General features: G+C 40.8%; 1 protein-coding gene across 1 annotated transcript in view; it reads left to right on the top strand.

The window, feature by feature from the left end:
• The window catches only part of NOTCH2 (notch 2), a 169483-nt gene that overhangs the window by 114332 nt on the left and 34646 nt on the right, over positions 1-20505 (top strand). The window contains exons 7-17 of the mRNA XM_012643460.1: positions 298-453; positions 902-1090; positions 2006-2119; positions 2925-3038; positions 4751-4984; positions 8781-8891; positions 12934-13126; positions 14846-14991; positions 16491-16604; positions 19019-19138; positions 19573-19725. Of these exons, the coding sequence (XP_012498914.1) occupies positions 298-453; positions 902-1090; positions 2006-2119; positions 2925-3038; positions 4751-4984; positions 8781-8891; positions 12934-13126; positions 14846-14991; positions 16491-16604; positions 19019-19138; positions 19573-19725 (1644 nt within the window). The remainder of the gene's footprint in view (positions 1-297; positions 454-901; positions 1091-2005; positions 2120-2924; positions 3039-4750; positions 4985-8780; positions 8892-12933; positions 13127-14845; positions 14992-16490; positions 16605-19018; positions 19139-19572; positions 19726-20505) is intronic.

A 20505-nucleotide genomic window follows, 5' to 3' on the forward strand; every position in this document is an offset into this window, starting at 1 on the left:
TCTCCATTTTCATGTCTCCCTCTTCTTATTTTCTGGGCTGTAGATGTTTCTGCCCTGGAGGGGAGGTCTAGATGAGAGCTCGCTGTCAGAGCTCTACGATTGTCCAGAGTAGCTAGTTGCTCTGCTGATGGCTGCAACATGTCCCCAAGGTAGGATCGGGCAAAGGAGAAGTTGCCTCTAAATCTCCATGTTGGATTGTGAGGAACTGATCACAAGGTTTTCCCTCCTTAGTGAAAGAGACAGCACTTCCCCAGGCAAGGGACATTTCTCTTAGTCTCCTCTGTCCCACTCTGACAGGTCTCCTGTGTCATCTGGATGATGCATGCATCAGCAATCCTTGCCACAAGGGGGCACTGTGTGATACCAACCCCCTGAATGGGCAGTATATTTGCACGTGCCCACAAGGCTACAAAGGGGCTGACTGCACAGAAGATGTGGATGAGTGTGCCATGGGTGAGTACACAGAACCTTTCTTGTTCTTTCGAGTGTGTGTCCAACTCAGCAAGTGTTGAAGCTGAAGCATATTTTACTCTAAAAGTGTGTTACACCAAACCTCAGATTTCTCTTGTTCCATGTTTACAACTAACCCTTTCAGTGTCACTGTAACTGTGTATTCTATTCTGGGAATGAAGTATATGGAAGATATGTACTTGATTCTTAATAGAAAGTCCTACCTCAGTGACAGTTTGGGCAGAAACTGAAATAGCAAAAATGCACAAGAGTTGAGATTACTCTTGTCTTATTTCTTTTTTTAAATTAAGGAAGAAAATAGAAAATTAAGAGTGAGATTATTAAAGCCCTAGTGCTTATGTTATAACCATCAGACTCTCTTTTATAGTTCACATTTTTGGAAACTTTTTCAAAGTGCTTTGATCCCAGTAATCAGTGTTTGTGTCTCCAGCCAATAGCAATCCTTGTGAGCATGCAGGAAAATGTGTGAACACGGATGGTGCCTTCCACTGTGAGTGTCTGAAGGGTTATGCAGGGCCTCGCTGTGAGATGGACATCAATGAGTGCCACTCAGACCCCTGCCAGAATGATGCCACCTGCCTGGATAAGATTGGAGGCTTCACTTGTTTGTGCATGCCAGGTAAATGGGCCCATTAGAGAGGAGAGACTGCACTGCACTTCTCTAAGTAGAGCAGTCGGTGTACTATAGCAGTTCCATGAGCTCTGTCAACATTTAATGCCTCATGCTGACTGGGGACTGTAGGAAGTCAGGGTTGCCAGGTAAACCCCTTACTTGAAGAGTAAGACAGTGCTAGAATTCTTAGAGCTATATAGACCAAATTAAACAAGCCTATTATGTTAAAATCCAAGTATGTATAATAGAAAATTTCAGAAATCATTTACTACAAGAATCCTTTATATAGCAAGCTTTCCTGATCTATCATAAATACCATAGCATTCCATTTATAGAAATAAATTTTACCTACAGTTACATAGGAACTTGCCATTTATCCAAAGTGGGGCACATGTTTAGTTGTGTTCTGGAGCTTTTCTGCAGAGACCATGTTTTGAATCCTCAGAGCATGCAGCCAAATCCAGTTGGAAATGATGGCTGACATTGGCTGCTCTGCCTAATTGAGGATGCCAGCTGCTCTAGCCTGGAAAGCCCTCTTGACCTTGACCTGTATCCTTTGAGCAACCACAGCTCCAACTGGTCTTTGGGAACATAGAGTGGGGACACTTTGGGTCTGGCATGGTCCAGAAAGTGTGGATTGGTCACAAAAACTGTGGAACAGTCTTTGTTTACATGCTAGGTCTTCCCAGTGTCTTTGGAGGTAACCCCTCACCCCTCTTTGCAGTGACATGATGTTTCACAGAATTCCCTTGTCCTGCTAATGCTTAGAGTGACTAGTTCCCATCAGGGCAGAGTCCCTTTTCTCTTTGCAGAAGTGTTCATGCTCATAGAAGATGTTGCCATTTTTGCAAATTTGTGCTTTCTTGGCTGGAATACGCCTTTTTTTCCTTCTAAGCCACTTGTGTGGTCCATTTTGATCAGGTTTCAAAGGTGTGCATTGTGAATTGGAGATAAATGAATGTCAAAGTAATCCTTGTGTGAACAATGGGCAGTGTGTGGATAAAGTCAATCGCTTCCAGTGTCTGTGTCCACCTGGTAAGTCCCACCCCCTGCCTCTGTTTTCTCTTAAAGCATAAAGCCAACTGACCACAGGGAAGGGAGGAGGGAGAGAATGTGTGTGGGCTGTACATGAGGAAATCATTAAAATGAGTACTTGGTGATAGGAGTGTGTGTGTACAGAAATGGGGAATTTGTTTTAGCTAGTATATCTTCCAAATCCTTTGTGGCCAGAAGTCCAAGTCTATTCTTGAATGGCCCATGACCTCTCTGTCTGTGTATATATTTCAGAATGCTCATACTTCACAGAAGCCTTAGTTGTAGGCTATTCAGGATTTTATTTTTTCCCATGGGTCATATTCTTGAATACACTCTATGAGATTATTATTTTTAGACATTTTGCTCCACGAGTTCAGAAATAGACAACACATGTCAATTTTTTCCAAGATCTTCTGTCTTACCTCTTTTTCCCCCAAGCTATGGTTGAATATGTGCCAAATTGTCTGCCATAGACTATGGCCTCTCCCATTGTTTCTTCAGAGAGACGATTTCTGTTGCCTGTAAAGCTACAGTTACTTGTTTGAGGTTTTTGCCTGTAACATTTGTTCCTACTTGCTTTATTTGGAGGTAAAATCTGTGCTGTCAAGAAATAGTGGTGGATACATACCACAAGTGCCCTGAGCTTCATCCAGTTAATCAAGTGACCTTATGGGGACTATACTTGCTGGCACGTTGGTATAATCCCTGCCAGTAACCTAACCCGCCCCTCCTTAGATGTCATTCTCGTAGTAAAGGAAGACACAGGATAATCTATTGACTTGTGTCATTGCTATGCCTTTTTAAGGTTTTACTGGGCCAGTTTGCCAGATTGATATTGATGACTGTTCCAGTACTCCGTGTCTGAATGGGGCAAAGTGTATCGATCACCCAAATGGCTATGAATGCCAGTGTGCCACAGGTGAGATTCTTATCACTTTTCATCGCCGCGGTAGGTCCATCTGAACAAATAGGCTGTCACTGTCCTCTGCTATCTGCTCTACCAGGCCAGTGCACTCCCAGGGGCTACTCTGTGTTTAGAGAGAGCTTCTTCCAAAGGATTTTTTAATGCCGTCACTGTCTCCTTCTACAACACCTGCCTCCCTCTCTGCCATAACAGTGGTCTGGCTGGATATTTCCCCTTGGTGTCTGTGTCTTTCTAGGACAGATTTTGGCAGCAGTGATTTCCAGCTGGCTTGATTTACTCCTTTAGGAAAGAGAAGAATTCCAGTTAAAAGCTATTTTTTCACCAGGGCTTCTCAGTAGGAGGCCTGTCTCTTTATTTCTTGAGCCAAATGACTGAAAAAAGGCCTAGAAATCTAAGGGCTGAATGTGAACAAGTGTAGAGATTTTTTTTTTGCGTAAAAGGCACCTAATGCTATTCAGAGTCAGGTGCGTAAATGGTGGGGGGTTTGGGGGGAGAGAGAGAGAGAGAGCGCGAGCGAGCGAGCGAGCACGCGCACATGTGAGAGCTCTAATTGGAAAAGTTTGGGTCCTCTTTGCTGACTTCTACTAGAGTCAAAAGGATCTGTTCACAAATATTCCACATTTTTGGGTGTGCACTTATATTTCTCACTTGGGAGTGGATTTCAATAAACCAAGCATTCCTTGTTACATATTTGCTTCTACACAGGCCAGTATTATAGAAAAGGACTAGAAATTATTAGAAGAGGTTAACTTCTTTGTTATCTGATTGGTTGAGAAAGAAGTTATCAATATAATTCAAGACACTATTATATTTTAGAGAATTGATTATTAAAGGATTGTAGGCATTATGTGTATGATTTCTTTCTAATCACAGAAAGGCAAATTTAGTCACAAAAATCAGTACAAAAAGTTAATGTCTCTAATAGTAGACCTACTAAGTTAAGAAGATCCATTTAACTTCTTTCTCTTTTTACAAATAGTTGTCTCTTCTTGGAGAAGTTGCAGGTTTTGTCTTTGCCTGGCCAAATTCTTTTTGTGGAGGATAAGCTTCACTGGAGATTAAAACCTTGAACTCATGTTTGAAAGGGAGGAGAGGCCAAATGGAGCCTTTTAGGGAGAGGTGTGATGTTGGTCTATTTAAGCCTGGAATACAGAAACTCTTATTTGTCTGTTTTACTTTTAAATGCTCATAATTGCTTCATTCATTTTATTCAACAAGTATTTATTAAAACCAGTATATATACGTAGTACTCTAGGGAGGGGTTGAGAGAAATAAAAAAATTCTCTGCCCCCCCAGAGTCAGAAATGGGAAGATAAGATACATGAAACAATTAAGCTGTATGTTGGGCTTGGGAGAAAAAGAATACAGAGATAAATATATAAAGTAACAATGTTTTGAGCTATTACAACCTGAAGCCCAATAAGAAATTAAGATGTAGTTAAAGCTTCTTTGCAGCGAAACCAGTGGTCAGTCATAAAGGTATGTCAGTTCTAAAATTTGATTTGGAAGTCTGTATTTTAAGCACGACTCTCTAGACATGCTTCCTAAATCAGTGCACATAGTCAATTTCTATTGCTCAACGCCAGCAGTTTTAATTGACCATTCTTGGGATGTATGGGGTAAAAATAATATATAGCTACACTTGTGTTCAGGTGTGGAGCATTTGCCTTGGTTTTTGAGACTCCTTGGTAAAATTCCTTCCAAAGGTTTCACCGGTGTGCTGTGTGAGGAGAACATCGACAACTGTGACCCCGATCCTTGCCACCATGGCCAGTGCCAGGATGGTATTGATTCCTACACCTGCATCTGCAATCCCGGGTACATGGGTGCCATCTGCAGTGACCAGATTGATGAATGTTACAGCAGCCCTTGCCTGAACGATGGTCGCTGCATCGACCTGGTGAATGGCTACCAGTGCAACTGCCAGGCGGGCACGTCAGGTAAGCCCACTCTGTTTATGTTTGGTTGGGGTCTTCACTGTTTCTCAAAAACAATTTACACAGATGTCTCAGACTGTTGGCATATGCTCAGATACGTAAAGAATAGTCCTGATTCCGAGAAGCACAGCCAAAGCCACACACATAAATATCTCAAAGACGATGGCCCTAGCCAGTGGAGAATTTTATAAAGCTGATGATTTTATGTGTATGTGTTTTTTGTTAAACGGAGGCACACCACTTCAAAAATTAAAATTATTGTTTAAAATTGAAAACCCTCTTAGTTTTGTGGCTTGATTTGATTTTAGTTTTTCTTTAATCCCCCACCCCCACCCAGATCGATGAAGTCTTTCCCTCCCTCCCTTCCTCCCTTCTTCCCTTTCTTCCTTCCCTCTTTCCTCTCTTCCCTATCTTCCCTCTCTTTCCTCTCTTTTCTCTTTCACAGTCCAGTCTCCTTAATGAGACACTTTTCTTCTGCCCCTCTCCCTGGTGGGGCCTTAGGCATCTTGGGGGATTCTAAGGGAGAGAAGGTACTTGCAGCACATCACAGCAGTTGGAAAGTGGGACTGCCATTTCCCATCCTCAGAGTTCATTGCTGTTCCTGACCCTGGTTGAATGACTGCTTCTGCTTGTTAGTTGTGAGGGCACCTGTTCCTTGTGGGTCGGGGGTGAATTTTGAACTATTTTCTCAGGCTGCAGCATCTCACAGGTTTCACTGGATTCTGTTTTACTTATTAGATGAATGGTTATGGTCACAACTGTAGTTAATGGACAGAGAAGTACTATGTCCCAGATCAAAGGAAAATACATTAGTGGAAGATTAACCACTATGTGCCTTTGTTCGAAGGGAACCTGCCAATATAAGGGAGTGATTTTTTAAGAACTCGTTCTGGACTTGAAGAAAATGACCTATGTAGGGGGCAGAGGTAAAAAAGTAGTTAGTTGCCCTCATTTTATTTTGTTATTTCCAAATCTATTTCTTCAAACTTGTCAAAGGCCCTGGTCTTTATCCAGGGCCTCACACATGCCAAGTTTGAAAACAAAGTCCTTTTTGAATTGCTCAAGCATACAAAAAACATCTCATGCCGTCACAAATGAAAATGCCTTCGACTCCCCACGTTTAGATAACTCACTAAAAGGGCTGAATAGATCTTTGTGAAAACTTTCAAAAGCAATTTGCTTCCGGGCTGGTCCCCAGACATGAGAAATTGCAGTACGAAAAGAAATTTGAGAGATTTACAAGCAATTGAATGGCTGCCTTTAGAATGGAGGGACTGTTTAAGGCTTTGCTATCATTCCCATCATAACAAACATACTGGAAACCTGGGTGAGGGGTGGGTTGGCAAGCAGGTTGTTTTCTCTGGGATTATATCCTCGTGCCAGGTTGTATCAGGTGTGTTTTCTGGGGAGAACACAGAGGCATGGTGTATGTAGCTGTCACTGAGAAGGCAAGAAGTCAGTGTGAGTTGTCTGCAGGCAGGGTGAGGAAAGGAAGACCCAGAATCTCTCAGAACCTGCCACATCCATTCCTGCAGCTGTTTGGAGACTTAAAGCAAAGAGATGCAGGCAACATGAAGAAATATAGGTCTGTAATGGTTGGAGAAAGAGCTGGCATGTACCAGGGACTTGGGTGGAAAGTCTGTTAAGTAAGGTATTATGGGTAGACTCTCAAGTTCTACAGTAAGAATCCCTTAATGGTTGGAGAAAGAGCTGGCATGTACCAGGGACTTGGGTGGAAAGTCTGTTAAGTAAGGTATTATGGGTAGACTCTCAAGTTCTACAGTAAGAATCCCTGATCCATTTACAAAATTGTCTAAGTTGGTAGTTTGGTGTTTGGATAGGGGTGTGGATGGAAAGGATACTTTGCAATTTGCTCCTTAAAATTGTGGTGTTCACTCACTGGGTACTTGAAGTGAGGTGTACTACCTAGAGTCACTTTCATCTGCCTTCTCTCATCTGAGCTTTTATGGTGATAAAAACTGTTTTAAGTAAGTTTCTTTGGTTTTCAAGTAACAGAGACCAACCTGAGCTAACTTAAGAATCATTTACAAACGAGTAAAGAATAACAAAACCAAGAAACAGAACAAATGTAGTGAAAGCACACAGAAGCCTCTTACAGATTCCAAGCAAGAATTGAATAATGAGGATTTGGAGAGACTAGCAGGAAGCAGGGCGGTTTGCAGAGCAGAGGACAGGGTCCACATTTCAACCTTGCAGGGAGAGAATGTTGTTGGCCCAGCTTGATCCAGATGTCTGTTCCTGCTCAAATAAACCATGGACAGGGGTCTGGGGTCACAGTGGATCACCAGGGCTTTATGGTGGGGTGCTGCCTTCATGGACTGAGTGTGAAGGGGGGTTATTAGTCAAGGGCTAGAAACATCTGCGGATACCCACTGGTCTGCAAGGAATGTGGAAATCCTTTCCTCATCTTGGTCAGTGAGGTGGTGCAGCCCCATTAGTCACAGAAAAACGGCACGGCATTGTGGAAAGAGTAGAGAGCCGTGGAGCCAGAGAGACAGGGTTTGGATCCTAGCTGTCCTGCTCTGACCGTGTGGCCCTGCACAAGTCACATGTAAAATGGGTGTAACTCAGCCTGTTCCCTTTGTAATTATCATCAGTAAACATTAGTACAAAGTGTGAGTGAATCATAAGTATGGCATTTTGTCCTGAATGTTTTTTATATTCTTTTTTGTTTGTTTGTTTTTTATATTCTTATTACCAGTTTTTATTTTTAGGCATTTTAAACTGCCAAAGTATTCTCCTGTGATTCCCAGAAAGCGCACCACTAAATTCATAAAAAATAGTGAAATAACATGAGTATTTTTACAAACTAACAGTAATTATTGATATATCCCTACTATTTAGTTATCCATATTCAAATCTAAACTTGTGTCAACGTAGCCAAACCCTTCCAGTCGTCTGCAGAATAGACCTGGAATAAGGCACCATACGTCAGGAGGAAGTTACCCAAGTCCATTAAGATTTATCCTGAACTTTAGCACGTAACACTGATGGTCAGTGTCAAACTTACAATGGTGGATAGAAGTTTGAAAATTCTAATTTTTATTTGAAAGTTCAAATTTTACCTTTGGCATAAAATTCTGTTATTTGTTTTCTTTGAACTCGCAAGTTTACTCCTTTCTCTTAATACTTGCTATAAATCTAATTCTGAATAACCCTGGTTTGTGTGTCAGTTGTTTCTTGATTTAAAATGAGGTTCCATGAAGAAAGCAGCTATTTCAGCTCACAACACCCGCAGTCCCACGACTGCTTTTCCTGGAGAGAGTTCTTGTACTTGGCATGCTACAGAGGTGCTTTACGCACTTCCCATTTCACCACATGGGAGAGTACACAGGGTTTGAGACTGAATAAAATTTTAAAGCTAATCATTTTAACTTCTTTGTCAAAGCCATCCTTTAAATGAACCTGGTGTTTTCGCTTGCTTCTTTTACTGTGGGCACGTGGAAGTGGGGAAGAGAATGACTGCTGGTACAGTTTGGTGCCACTGCCCTGATTTGTGCCATGATGCCACCAGCTTTGCCCCGTTTGCCTGTACACCATCACTATGAATGTCAACACGGTGAAAAAGGCAAATGATGGCTAAGTATGACTGATGAAATCCTCTGGACCTCAGGATACCCCTGAACAAGTCTCTGGGCTGTACTTTGAAAACTGCTGCTTTATCCTGTCCGAGGTTGGCTAGATTCTTCTTAGATTTCTTAACTCATAGCATCACAGGCAGAAAGCCGTGGTATTTTTGTGGTAACGCTCAATGGTTTCTCTTTGGTTTTCTCTGTAGGGGTTAATTGTGAAATTAATTTTGATGACTGTGCAAGTAGCCCTTGTGTCCACGGTGTCTGTATGGATGGCATTAATCGTTACACTTGTGTCTGCTCACCGGGATTCACAGGTATGCTCCTTTTATTAGAAAGCCCCTCCTTCAGCCTATCACTTTAAGAAAATGGCACCAAAAGGAAAGTTATTTTTCAAATGTCTCCCATTTCTATGTCTCTCTAGAAGGTTAGAAGTGGGTTTCTCTGATGCTTTGAACCAGTTTTCCTCTTACATGCCTTTCCTAAACTGAAACAGTATACCTTTCATTAATTAGGATTTTTAAATCATGTGTTTATTGTTACCTAAAAAGAATTCCTAGAAGGACCATAAGTTTCCATTTTTTTACTTGCATTATATGGCTTCCAAAGCCAACTGTATTCCTCTATAGGTAGTACTCAATGCATTCTGTAAAGCCATACTTAAGGTACAGTTCTATGAAAACACTAACTGCTTGTTTCTGGGTACTTCCTCTTCTAGGAGATTGTTGGATGAAGTCAGAATTTGGGGAACCCTCCCCCTAATTTCGGTGGCATAAGTAAGATAATTCTGTCCAGGAGGAAGAAAGTAAATAATTTTGAATATTACTCTTCTTAAAGCATAGACAGCTAGGCCACTTACACATACACACATACGTGTTTGCACACACATACCCACCTCTTTCCTCTCTGTACTTGTTTAGATTACCTTTACCTTTTACCTTCCTCATCAAAAGTACTGGAGGCTACTACTGTGGAGACGTGGAGCCCCTCAGTGACACACTTAAGTTTGTTGTTGGCACCATCATGGGGCACACACTGTGCATTCTGTTCTTTCTGGACATTGCCACAAACAAGCAGCCACTATAATTTTGCCTTTTGATACTTTCCATACACTCATTTGTACTCTGTTTGAGAAACAGCTTTTGCAGCTTTTGACAGAGCCTGCAAAAGGCAGCCAGAGTCAAGCAAAGTGAGTATCTGTCATTCACTTGCCAGGAATGTCCTTTGGTCTCTATTTCACAAGCATTTCTCCTGCTTAGCATGATTGTGGACACTTAAGAAAGTTTGTGGCCCAAATGGGCCACAGGGATCCCTGCTCAGTGCACAATCACTGAGAAGCCAGGTGTGATGAAAACTTTCATGCCAGCCCAGCCCTGCCATGGTAGCCTGATGTACTTCTGTGTCCTGAAGCTTGTTACCCCAAGATCAAGTGGGAATTAAGTGAACACACACAAAAATCCCTGTTAGATGGGATAATAGGGGCATTGTTGTTCAATGGGTGATATAAAGAGAATAGCTAACCTTTACTAAGGACTTATTTTGAACTGGGCACTAAATTAAGTGCAAAATGTCACTTACTTGTCATTACCATTATTGTTCCTATGATGCTGATGAGAAACGCAGAGCTCAGAGAGGTTGATAATGTTACCAGTGCACTGCAGCCAGGATTCTACCCCAGACAGCCTGACCCCAGAGCCATGCTCATTCCCACGACACTGGGCAACCTGAGCAGGTTCCTGTCATAATGTCTTTTTGGATTTATACAAATCTTCTACTGGACTCTTTTTTCCTTTTTGACATACTGGTGAAACATATTCTTTCTCTTTTTAAGAGTCAGAAAACCAGGAAGGTCAAGAAGGGAGGACATAGGCTAAAAATATTCTAAAATAAACTTGAGGTGTAGCATGAAACTCCATAACCAAGAAATGGAATGTTTTGGTTACTAGGTGGTACCCTGTCCTTGAAACTGTTTGCTATGTCTGAGATGTTTTTTTTTAATGACCTGCAGAAAATATTACAGACTACTGTGGTATACTTACTCATGAGTGGTAAATGTGAGGAATCTTATTCTTTCCCTTGTTTTATTTTAATACTTTTTTCATTTACCATTTTAAACAACTTTGACAGATTTTAGGGAGAGTTTTTTGGTTTTAAGACTTAAGTTCTCTGTTTTCCAAGACCTCTTTGAATGGGGGAAACTAAGAAATTATGTGATATTCCTATAAACTACTTTTCAGGTTTATAAAGCACCTTCATATTCACTATCTTCCTGAATTCTCATAACAGTCCAGAAAGGAAGTTCTACTACTATCATTTAACAAGGCAACTGAGAGGCGGAACTTCATATATGCCCGTGTTTAGTTAATGAGTCACACAGTAAGGACTGTGAATTCCCAGAAGGCAGAGACCTCCTTTAATCATCATTATAGCAAGTGTCTAAAGCAGTGTCTAGCGTAGAGGAGACACTGGTATATGTTGCTGAATGAGTGAATGAATGGAACTCCAATACAGCACTTTTGCTATCCAGCTCCAGACACTATAGTGTGGACTATACCACACCTTCATTTGTTAAACGCCAATTTATTGACTACCTAGGGAGTAAGAAACATTGGGTAACTTCTCATTTCAGTAGTTACTGAGTCCAACAAGAGTGCATGGCCTTGCAGAGGGTATTTCTGATGCCCAGTGGAAACTCCTTGAGGGTGAACCTGGCTGGTGGAGCATCTGTCAATCAACACAGTAGACTGCACAAGGAGGCACTTAACACTCATAGAAAAAGATGGCTTGAAAATGTACTCTGCAAAGAATTTAAAAGAAAATGAAGTAATCTTGGGAGGAGCAGCTTCCAAGGAGATGTTTCCAAAAAAGACCAAAAGTGAAAAAGGCTTTTCCTTATCCTCTGCTGCATTGCAGGCTGAGACTGGCTCTGGGTGAAGAGCTCTGTTTCATATCTTGGTGCCAGTGACAAACATCTCAAAGAATCAGTGGTCAAGGCCAAGGGAAATAGTATTTCAAAATAAGTTATTAATGAAACAATTAAGAGGAAAACAGCAACCACTTCCAGATTATGGGTCTTTACCACAAGAACCACCAATTATGGCTTAGAGAGCAATGGAGGGTGAAAAAGGTTAATACTCATACTTTATATGGGTGGGTATCTGTTTCACTGGGAATATCCTGTTCTAAATGCAGGGTTGCTATTTCTTAAATGAAAAAAATGGCTGCTTTTTAATCTGAATCAGAACATTGTATTCTTTGAAATTTATAAATTCCTTAGTAGCAGTTGCTTGATGCTATTCATTTATGTAATTATGGGTAATTTTAAAATTTCATATCATTTTGGAATATGTAGTTAAATCTCAGTTATTTGAAACATAACAAGTCAAAACACTTATATAACTGTCCTATGTTACTTTATTTAGCCTGATGCAATAAATATTGTTAGAGCAGACATCTTTTCAAAGTACAATCTTGTGTATGTCTTAGAGGAAGACATATATTTACTTCAATTTCATACACTCTCAGCATTTATACTGTTAGATGATGGTAAGTAATAATTGTCTAGAAGAGAATTTATCAAAATGTATTGTTTGTACCCCCTATATTTAAAAAAAAAATGTGTTTTGCTGGACTCTACCCATCACAGTCTATAGGGATGGGGCCTAGAAATCGGCATTTAAAATCAGTACTTTAAGCAGGTATTCTACATTAATTAGAGTTTGAGAACCACATGTCTAGGCTGGGAGACCTTGAATTGTTTTCCCTGTCATCGAACGACAATAAAATTATGCTTAGGGACTCTGTATCCTGAGATTAAAAAAATGGATTAATACAACTCTAAAAACGAAAACAAAATAGCTTTTCTTTATAATCAGTTTAATCATTAAATTAATAATTCATTCATTAAACATTCCAATTAATTTCAGTTTGACTAGAAATATAAGAGGCTAGCTGAAAAAAATGAATTTTGTCAGCAGATAGGATGTTAAGGAAAGCTTCTTTGAATATACTCAGGACAGCAATAAGAGGAGAAGCTGTCTTTGGTAACATTTCACATTCCTTTTTAAAACCTTGTGAAATTTCCCCATTTCCAGGAGGGAAGGACAAAGAAATTCATATGAAAATGCTTCAGCACCGTTCGAGCCTTTCGTTAACTTTGCTTCAGTAACAAAAGTCAGTGCTCCTTCTTTGGTTGGCATTAAGTACTATTGGGCATCTCTTCCTTAAATCTTGACATTTGGTGCCCCAAAGCACCTCAAGGCCTATGCAGATGAAGAGTGTCAACACAATAATCTCCTAGTTCTGGGTCTATTCCCTAAGCATTTGGAATGTGAATAACACTGTCCTCCTTCTCTACAGGGCAGAGATGTAACATTGACATTGATGAGTGTGTCTCTAATCCCTGTCGCAAGGGTGCCACATGTATCAACGATGTGAATGGTTTTCGCTGTATGTGCCCTGAGGGGCCCCATCACCCCAGCTGCTACTCACAGGTGAACGAGTGCCTGAGCAATCCCTGCATCCACGGAAACTGTACCGGAGGCCTTAGTGGGTGAGCAGCTGCCACATGTGAATGGTTTCTTATTGACCTGTGTCAAGACAGTGGTTTTTAGTATAGGCAGTAGCTTGAAGAAGTCAGTTGGGGAAATGACCTGAGACTTGACTGAAGATTTTGATAGTCTGCATCAAAGCCTTCTGAATCGGCTGGGCGCGGTGGCTCATGCTTATAATCCTAGCTCTCTGGGAGGCCAAGGCGGGCAGATTGTTTGGGCTCAGGAGTTCGAAACCAGCCTGAGCAAGAGCAAGACCCCGTCTCTACTAAAAATAGAAAGAAATTAATTCAACAACTAAAAATATATAGAAAAAATTAGCCGGGCATGGTGGCGCATGCCTGTAGTCCCAGCTACTCGGGAGGCTGAGGCAGTAGGATCGCTTGAGCCCAGGAGTTTGAGGTTGCTGTGAGCTAGGATGACGCCATGGCACTCTAGCCCGGGCAACACAGTGAGACTCTGTCTCAAAAAAAAAAAAAGCCTTCTGAATCACCACTTCATCCTTGGAAGCCGGCCCCAACTTTCCATGACTGAGGACCTAGGTGGAAAATGAAGAGGAATGCCTCCTTTATACAGGTCATCAGCAAGGACCTCATGGGAAGAACCCAAGTTTATTTTATGAGGCTTTAGTGATTGTGCTTTCAGTACTTACTATAGGACTGATTTCTGAGGAATGTTCTAGCATTTGATTTTTTTTCCCCTCTGCTTAAACATAGCTCAGCTCTGTTCCCTCACAGAACCAGTGAATGCTCTGAAGTAGAGTTGCTTCAGACAACTTTATTCGTGGCCCTGGTAAAACATATGCACTTGGCAAGCCTCTTAGGATCATGTGAAGTGTTGGCAGTATTCTAGAATTATGGAGTGTGACTTTAGGTCCTATAAGATGATCTTATACTCTTGCTATGCTTGCCATAGGACAGGGCTTTGGGCCTTGCCATTTGCCAAACTTCCAACAGGTAAAACAATAAACAGTATTTTTAGAGGTAAGTGGGAAATAAGGTTATTTCAAAATGAATTAACTCAGTATTCCTGTTTTAGAGTAAAGCAGGTTTCAAAGCACCCTTATTCATCTACTTTTTTCTTAAAGATCTCCGGAGAGGGAGGCTATTATTTGCTGACATTACAATTTAAGTGCTAATGATCTTCAAATTGGAGATTATATATTTCAGATTCCTTCATTCTTGTACATTTTCCTGCTAGGTGCTTTCTGAGGCCAGGTTTCAGGTCAGAATAAAACATGACTTAGATGTAAGACATCCCAGCATTGCATCAGAGTGGCTTAGTCCCTGGTGGTGACCTATTTCCTAGGTGTCTATTTTGCACCAGAAACAAGTGATTCTAAGATTTGTTTTACTTTAGTTTTATGTGTAATAAAATGCATTGTGCAGATTTATCTACTTAAATGTTTCTTTCAGATTGTTTCAATATATTGTACAAATCATTGTTTACATGTGACATTTCATTACAGTTAATTAATTTCACTAGCTTCTTGGTGAGCCAGGGAAGCACCATGTAGGTGTCTTTCCTAGATGCCTAGTGGTCCACATGATTCATATCATGTGTAACGTGATACAAGTACAGGTCCAGAGAAAAGTAGAAATGAGGTTAGTTTACCTTATCAGTTCCTCTATCCCCTAATTCTTAATCAAGTTCTGTATTTCTCTCTGTGACTCAGTTGTACATTTGCACCTCCCACAGCAAAAGGTTCTGTCTTCTTTCAGATATAAGTGCCTCTGTGATGCAGGCTGGATTGGCATCAACTGTGAAGTGGACAAAGATGAATGTCTTTCTAACCCATGCCAGAATGGAGGAATTTGTGACAATCTGGTGAATGGATACAGGTGTACTTGCAAGAAGGGCTTTAAAGGTGAAAATAAAAGTGCCTCTTTCTCTGTCTGCTCTTTGTCTTGTTGCATACTGCTTGACTCCTTTTTTTCTTTATTCTCATTGATTCATTTAGTAAACATATTGATCAGTTATTACTTATAAGACACTTGGGGAATAAAACCATGAATAAATATAATTTCTACCTTCAAGCTAGCACTGAGGTGAGCTTTGAAGCAGTAATATTTAAGATGAGCAGTTTAAGACTCCACTTATACAGCTTTGGACAAGTGTCTAATTGTGTGCTTCCTGGACCAGGTTTAATTCCATGGTAAATTACCATGGAATTATTTAATTAATAATTTAAATTATCTATTTAAATTAAATAGATATATGAAAATATTGTGCTTACTGTAATTATGGTAGCAATAATATCATGGATGAATCTGTGTGATCAGAACCCTTTCAACAAACTCTTTTACACATTGAAATATTCTTAGATGCTTAGTTGAGTTACTACTGTTGTATTTCTGCATTTTTTCTTGGATACTCACCAGAGAGACACAAATGGCTAAATCATTTATATTAATATTTGTACTCATCTGTGCACTTATTCATTGATTCCGTACTCAAACATTGTGCCAGGCTATTGTGATACATCAATATGTTCTAGAGCCAATTTATTTGATTACTTGAAAATTTTCTGAGACCATATTCGAGTCTTTAATTTTCTGATATATTGCATTACTTTTCCAAAGAAACTCATTAATTTAAAAGCACTTTTATTTCTTTATCGTATTGAGACTTACTTAATCAGTGAGCAAAATAAAAATCAGCAAGTAAAATCCAAAGTCATGTGCAGGGTACATCTTGAACCCATTGAGGAGCAGAGTACACCTTGAACCCAGACCTCTGTACTCCTAGATCATTGTTTTCTTCTGCGCAGTGCCATAGTGTGAGGCTCTATGCGAAGCCCTATTGAAGATGCAAAGGTGTGCAATATTTAGGTATTGTCCTGTCCGCACGAATCCTTCATTCCTTTTCTCACTTTCTTAGTGGGAGAAAGTTTCATGCCTTGCACCAGGAGAAAACAGCTGGGTAGAGACTATACATATGAAAGAGTGGACAGAAATCAGAGGCTTTGGTTAATGTATTTAAAAAGTTATCCCTTTTCCTGACCAGAAACTTTGTATGCAAAGGGCTTATGTTTAGATCAAGGAACAGGCTTTCACCCTTAATGAACTTCTCTGTTCGTGATTGAGAAGTTACATGTATTTGCAAGAGTATTAGGCTTTCTGGTCATTAGAACAGACTATTCTGCCATTCATCTTTCAACTCATTGAGTGCTGCCATTTATTGACTAACTGTACATCATGGACTTACGGCTGAAGTGAATGAACTGGTGTTCCAGCAGCCTGAAGAAATGAATGCAGTTTCACAGGTGTTTCATTTTAGGTAAAACCAAGCAAATTGGTTAGTATTTAAAAATCAAGATAATGAGAAAGTTTCACTGTTTCTGTTCTTTTCCCTTTCTGTCTATAGGCTATAACTGCCAGGTGAATATTGATGAATGTGCCTCAAATCCGTGCCTGAACCAGGGGACCTGCCTTGATGACATAAATGGCTACACTTGCCACTGTGTGCTGCCATACACAGGTGGGTCCTCCAGGTGCCAGCAGGGACCAGAGGGGATGCTTGGCCATGCCTTGCCAAGACCTGAGTCTCAGCACCCAGGTCTGTGGGGCAACGATGCTGCTCCGAGGACTCCCTCCCTGGTTTTCCTTCTCAACCTCACTGACCGGATCTTGAGCTTTGAAAAAAGCATTGTGGCCTCCTCAGGTGCAAGTGGTGGGCAATCATTTGCCTTCTTTGTACTTTAATGTTCGAGTTTCTTTTTTTTAATTACATATGGCTGGAACCTGATACATAGCTAGTGGTTTATTCCATTATATTTCCAGGACTTGCCCTATTAGTTTTAGTTTCAATAATGAAGCTATCATTTATAATAATTTATCATGTACTAGATGATTTTTATATGTTGGGTTATTTAATCTACCCTTCAGTAATTCTACAATGTAGAAGTTCCCATTGCCATTTTGTACGTGAGGAGGCTGAGACAAAGGGAGCTCACTTGCTCCTGGTCACATAGGTAAGCAGTCCATCTAGGATTTACCCACAAGTCTCTGAATCCAAAGCTTTTCCTCTTAACTTCCATTCTGCTCCTCACGTTCAGTTCCGCTGTGACTCACTCAGTGGTGTCACCCCTTGGATGGCTGTTGCACACGGAGAAGACACAAGTGTGACTTCACATCAGGTGCTCTTTCTTTCAGGTGTTGTGTTTGTGTTATGCTTAGGATGTTTGTGCTTTGTTTTGTCTTGCCTTGTTACTGTCATCTTGTGATTGGATTTCTGTGGCTTGTTTACCTTCTTTTCTTCCATTTTATTCATTCAGGGGGAACAAAGCACAAACATGGACAATGGCTTTGCCTATTTCACCAGGTTGCAGCATGCAGGCAGGCGCATGGCTGAGTATTTCCTCCCTGGAGTCTTGGGTGTTAATAGTAGCTGTTAATAGTGACTCTAACCTCTGTATAGAGTAGCAGACTGACCACAAGCATGACTGTGTTTTCTGATGGTCTTGATTTTACCTTGTTACCTTTGCGCCCCTTATGGAAGAAATCTTAATGTAGGGAAACTGCATTTAACCTGCTTGGTTTATAAAATCAGTTATAGGAGGTTCCTAACTATCCCCAGACAAAGGCAGTATAAGTAACGTCACTCCATGGTGACAATTCTGATCACATTCGTTGGTAGTGAGAAGATCATCTGATGTACTGCCAGAAAGAGTGAGAATTGATGGCTGTGGGGAGATATAAGGAGATGTCACCATGTTGAACCACATCCTACGCTTACTTGCTGTGTGTCTCAGAAGTATACAGATTATCTGGACAATAACTTATTTGGTCACATGCTGCTCAGACACCTGAGAATATTTGATTATATGCTGGCAGTTGATTTTTTTTTTCCAGAGAAAGATCCCAATTAAAGAATTCACTATGTGTGACCCTGGAGAAGTTATATCTGATCAAAAGCCTGTGCAGATTCACATTTTAGGTCTCAGTGTGCCTAGGGCTTCTAAGCTTGGTGGAGTTTGCCCAGAATAAGAGATAAGCAGCATTGCTTGCCCATGTGAGCCACTATCTGATCAGATACATTGGAAACTGGTGGAGGCTATATTGAGGAAACTTTGTGGTAACTGTTTTCTTTCTGAATACAAAATTTTCGGCTGAAACTTAAAGTTGAGCTAGTTGTAACTTGACTTTAAAGAAAACCTCATCTCTCTTTTAATAAAAGCATTCTTATTTAATTTTTTGTTTGTTTTTGCTTTAAGCATATACCCAGCATACTAGGTAGGAAGTATCGGTGGGCAGATGGTGTCATTGGTATAGGCGTGAGAAGACAGGTTGCCTGACAGTCAGAATTGCTTCCCTGCCTCCCTCCTCTGAAGTGCTTTCTTTCAACCCCTTTCCCTTATGGAATAGGCCAACGCAGGTTGCAAGGAGCAGAGGCCATGCTTTTGCCTCTTCCCTGCCACACACAGGTGGATCTGTGTGGCTGAATTTCTGAGTAGCTGAATCTTAGCTACAGAGATGCAGAAATCATCACACTCAACTGATGCAGGCGTCCAAATCCATGTAAACACTCACAATGTAACAGTGAAGATGACAGCAGCCCAACAGTGGTTGAGCACTTACTCGGTGCTCCAGGCTCTGTGGGAATAAGGACTTAGTGTGCATTTTTTCATTTAATGCACACAAATTCTTTATGAGTTACATACTATTCTGATTCCCATTTTATTTATGAGGAGCTAAGGTAAGATCATTAACTTACCCAAGATCACACAGCTATGTCAGAGCCAAGACAGAAAGGACCATGAGTCTCTCAGATTCCAAAGCCTCTTAACCACTACTTTAGACTTGAATTCTGAGAACATCCTTGGTATACAATTTGGGGAATTTTTCATTTTCTTGGCTGGTTCTTTATCATAAACACTGTCATTTGCTTTCCAGGCAAGAATTGTCAGACTGTATTGGCTCCCTGTTCCCCAAACCCTTGTGAGAATGCTGCTGTTTGCAAAGAGGCACCAAATTTTGAGAGTTACACCTGCTTGTGTGCTCCTGGTTGGCAAGGTAACAACATGGGGGTGGAGATACCAAGAACATGCATTCTGAACTTTGAACACAGTGGTGAGGGCATCAGATGACATAAGAGGCCCTGGTGTTCTGGGGCCTGCCCACCTCTGTCAAGAGCACAGGCTTTGCACAGGAGCTGCTAACTGGAATGACTTAGAAAGCCTTTCCATCGTCCATGTCTTTGGGGCCCCCTAGCACCTGGAAGACTCCAACCCGAGAGTCTCAAACCGTGATTATCTTTCTACAGTAAGTTTCAGCCCCTTGGCAATAACTTCCCAGGGGCACAGAAGCCTTCATGGAACTTCCCAAAGTAGACCGACCAGGATGTCCTTGGAGTAGCCCCACCCACCTCAGCTAAGCTCAGGCCCTGCATAGATTACTATGGGAATCAGCTTCCAAAGACTGGGTTGTTCATTGCCCTGTGTTTCTAGGTCAGCGATGCACAATTGACATTGACGAGTGTGTCTCCAAGCCCTGCATGAACCATGGTCTCTGCCATAACACCCAGGGCAGCTACATGTGTGAGTGTCCTCCAGGCTTCAGTGGTGTGGACTGTGAGGAGGACATCGATGACTGCCTTGCCAGTGAGTATGGAGCAGGTCCTGAGCCCTGGAGGAAGAGGAGGGCACACAGGGAGCAGGAGAGAGCTGGGTGTAGGCTGCCGCCTCTTATGCTGACATCAGCTGTAGTAGTCATTTATGGAGACTATTTAACAGTAGTGTTTTAACTGTTTCTTTTGAAGATAGTATCTTTAGGATTTGTGGCAATGGAATCCTTTTTAAGCATTCATTTCTCTATGAAGTTTTGAACATTGACAAAGTGGGAACAATGCCAGGATAGCCATTTTTTTAAACAATTTGTTGAGGTATGATTAACATGCAATGAAGTGCAAGTATTTTAAGTGTCAGTTTGACAAATTTTGACATATGACAATTGAACCTATCACACAAGATAATGAACATATTTAAAAATATCTTTATCCTTTTATAATTTAATCTTCCCTCCTGCTTTCTTGCTTCATACAACTATAGGTTAACTTTGTGTCACTATAGATTAAATGATATTTTTTGCCATTTTATATAAATGCAATCATATAAGCATAATTTTTTTGAGGGGGGAAAGGTTCGGACTTCAGTCAGCATAATATTTCAAACTTGGCCATGTTGTTTATATCAATAGTTCATTCTATTTTATAGTTGCATAGTATTCTATTATACGGGTATACTACAGTTTATTAGTTGATGGCCATTTGGGATTTTTTTTCCCAGTTTGGGGGTATTAAAAACAAAGCTGCTGTGAAAGAGTCTTTTTGTGGACGTAGGATTTTATTTGTCTTAAGTAAATACATAGGAGCGGGATCGGTG

This window comes from Propithecus coquereli, unplaced genomic scaffold (genome assembly GCF_000956105.1).
Source record: "Propithecus coquereli isolate 6110/MARCELLA unplaced genomic scaffold, Pcoq_1.0 Scaffold197, whole genome shotgun sequence".
Taxonomy (NCBI): domain Eukaryota; kingdom Metazoa; phylum Chordata; class Mammalia; order Primates; family Indriidae; genus Propithecus; species Propithecus coquereli.